Below are 1,619 nucleotides of genomic sequence, written 5' to 3' on the forward strand. Positions count from 1 at the left end.
GCGCCCACACGCACGGCTCCGCAGCCGCCCGCGCCCGGCCCGGCGCAGCCGCTACCTGCAGCCCTTGGCCAGACTCTCTCGCAGCGTCTTGCGCTCCTGCAGGCGCCGCTCGTACTGCTGCTGGAAGGCGAGCTCGTTGTAGACCGGCCTCGACACCACGTAGCTGCAGCTGTACTCGGGGAGCGGTGGCGGCTCCAACCTGCGGCCGGGCGCTTCCATGACCTGCGAGGTGGAGGACGAAGAGGAGGGACGAGATGGAGCGGGCATGGAGGGAGAGGAGACGAAGAGGAAGGGACAGGAAAAGGCGACCGCCCGTTAGCTGTCTACTGGCTCCACCTGTTGCAGCCGATCCCAGAGCTGCCGTCCTGGGCGCTGCGCACCCCTCCCCCCCGGGCGCGCACCACCGGCCTGCAGGGGGGCACGTGATGACCTTTGGGACCCGTCGCCTGCACCTGCGGCCCGGGGCTCGCAGACTCTGAAGGAAGTGAGGCCCGCCTTGGGGTCTTCGAGCTCGACCCAGTCCCCACCCACCGGCAGCCAGGGCGCTGTCCGCGTCCTGAAATCTCCCCAAACCCGGGCTGGATCCGGAGCCTGTGCAGGGCTGGAAGGAGACTCTGAGCTCTTCTCTCTGGTCGCACCCGACCCAGGGCAGGTCCCCAGGCGCGCACCGGGAGAGAAGCACTGGCCCGCTGGCCGGGCGTGGAAACCCCAGGCCGCGTCCCCCGGCGCCCGAGGCTGAGTGCACTGCAGGCAAATTCCAGCAGCGGGTCACAGTTCTCCCGGGGGCAGAACTTTGGGGAGGTGGAGACCTCTGGCCTGTTTTTCCTAGCTCCCTTCTCGCTCTCAGCTTCTCAGAAAGAAGGCTGCACTGCCCTCTGCCCGCCCGCTCCGTGCCCCCACACTAGTCCCATCCGCAGCTGGCGCTGCTTCCCGGGAGTGGAGCCAGAGCGGAGTCAGACCAACTCACCTGTTTCGGCTGGTGCCCCGCCCGGAATGCCCCCGGGACAGCCGTTCCCGTGCCTTTATAGCGCTCACAGAAAGCAGAGAGACGTTTTATTTATGGAGCAACAGAGACACCTAACTCGAAAAGAGGAACACAAAGGCAGCCGTCTTTCCTCACCTATCTGTCCTACCGGGAAAGAAATGCTATACTCCTCCAGCTGCATTCTTTCCCTTTCCCAACTCGGAAATCTTAGTGGGTGTCACCAGGATCCCCACTCACCTCCCAATTACTAAGGCAGGCTGCGAGGTCAGGCGCGGAATAGAGAAATTTGTTACAGGAGAGCAGAGCCCTGCGGGGAAAACAGGACTGCTGCGAGCCTTGACCTTGGCTCCTAGGTTTCCTGAATCAAGAAGCACCAGAGTCTGGCACACAGCTCTCCTACTGCCCCGGGTGCCGGGGAGGAAAGTAGCAGCGGCCACTTCTGTATTTCATAAACGCTCTGTATTTCTAGAAAGTGTTTCTTCAGAAGTACTCAGTAGCTGGTGGTTAGAGAGAATTCATTAACTTATTCATATATTTTAGATACATTGTGTATGCGCTTTTCTCTCTGTGTGTGCTCCTGTATGTTAAATTTCACAACCCAAACCAAGTGTCCAGGTGGTTCACTTTCTTACCC

The 1,619-nt window shown here is 61.0% G+C and overlaps 1 protein-coding gene across 1 annotated transcript in view; it reads right to left on the reverse strand.

Annotated features, from left to right (window-relative positions):
- The window catches only part of SLC26A4 (solute carrier family 26 member 4), a 55,389-nt gene extending 54,319 nt beyond the window's left edge, over positions 1 to 1,070 (reverse strand). The window contains exons 1-2 of the mRNA XM_029956737.1: positions 968 to 1,070; positions 56 to 222 (exon numbers count right to left, since the gene is read on the reverse strand). Of these exons, the coding sequence (XP_029812597.1) occupies positions 56 to 219 (164 nt within the window). The 5' untranslated portion in view covers positions 220 to 222; positions 968 to 1,070. The remainder of the gene's footprint in view (positions 1 to 55; positions 223 to 967) is intronic.
- Positions 1,071 to 1,619: the final 549 nt, after the last annotated feature.

This window comes from Suricata suricatta, chromosome 2, assembly GCF_006229205.1.
Source record: "Suricata suricatta isolate VVHF042 chromosome 2, meerkat_22Aug2017_6uvM2_HiC, whole genome shotgun sequence".
Taxonomy (NCBI): domain Eukaryota; kingdom Metazoa; phylum Chordata; class Mammalia; order Carnivora; family Herpestidae; genus Suricata; species Suricata suricatta.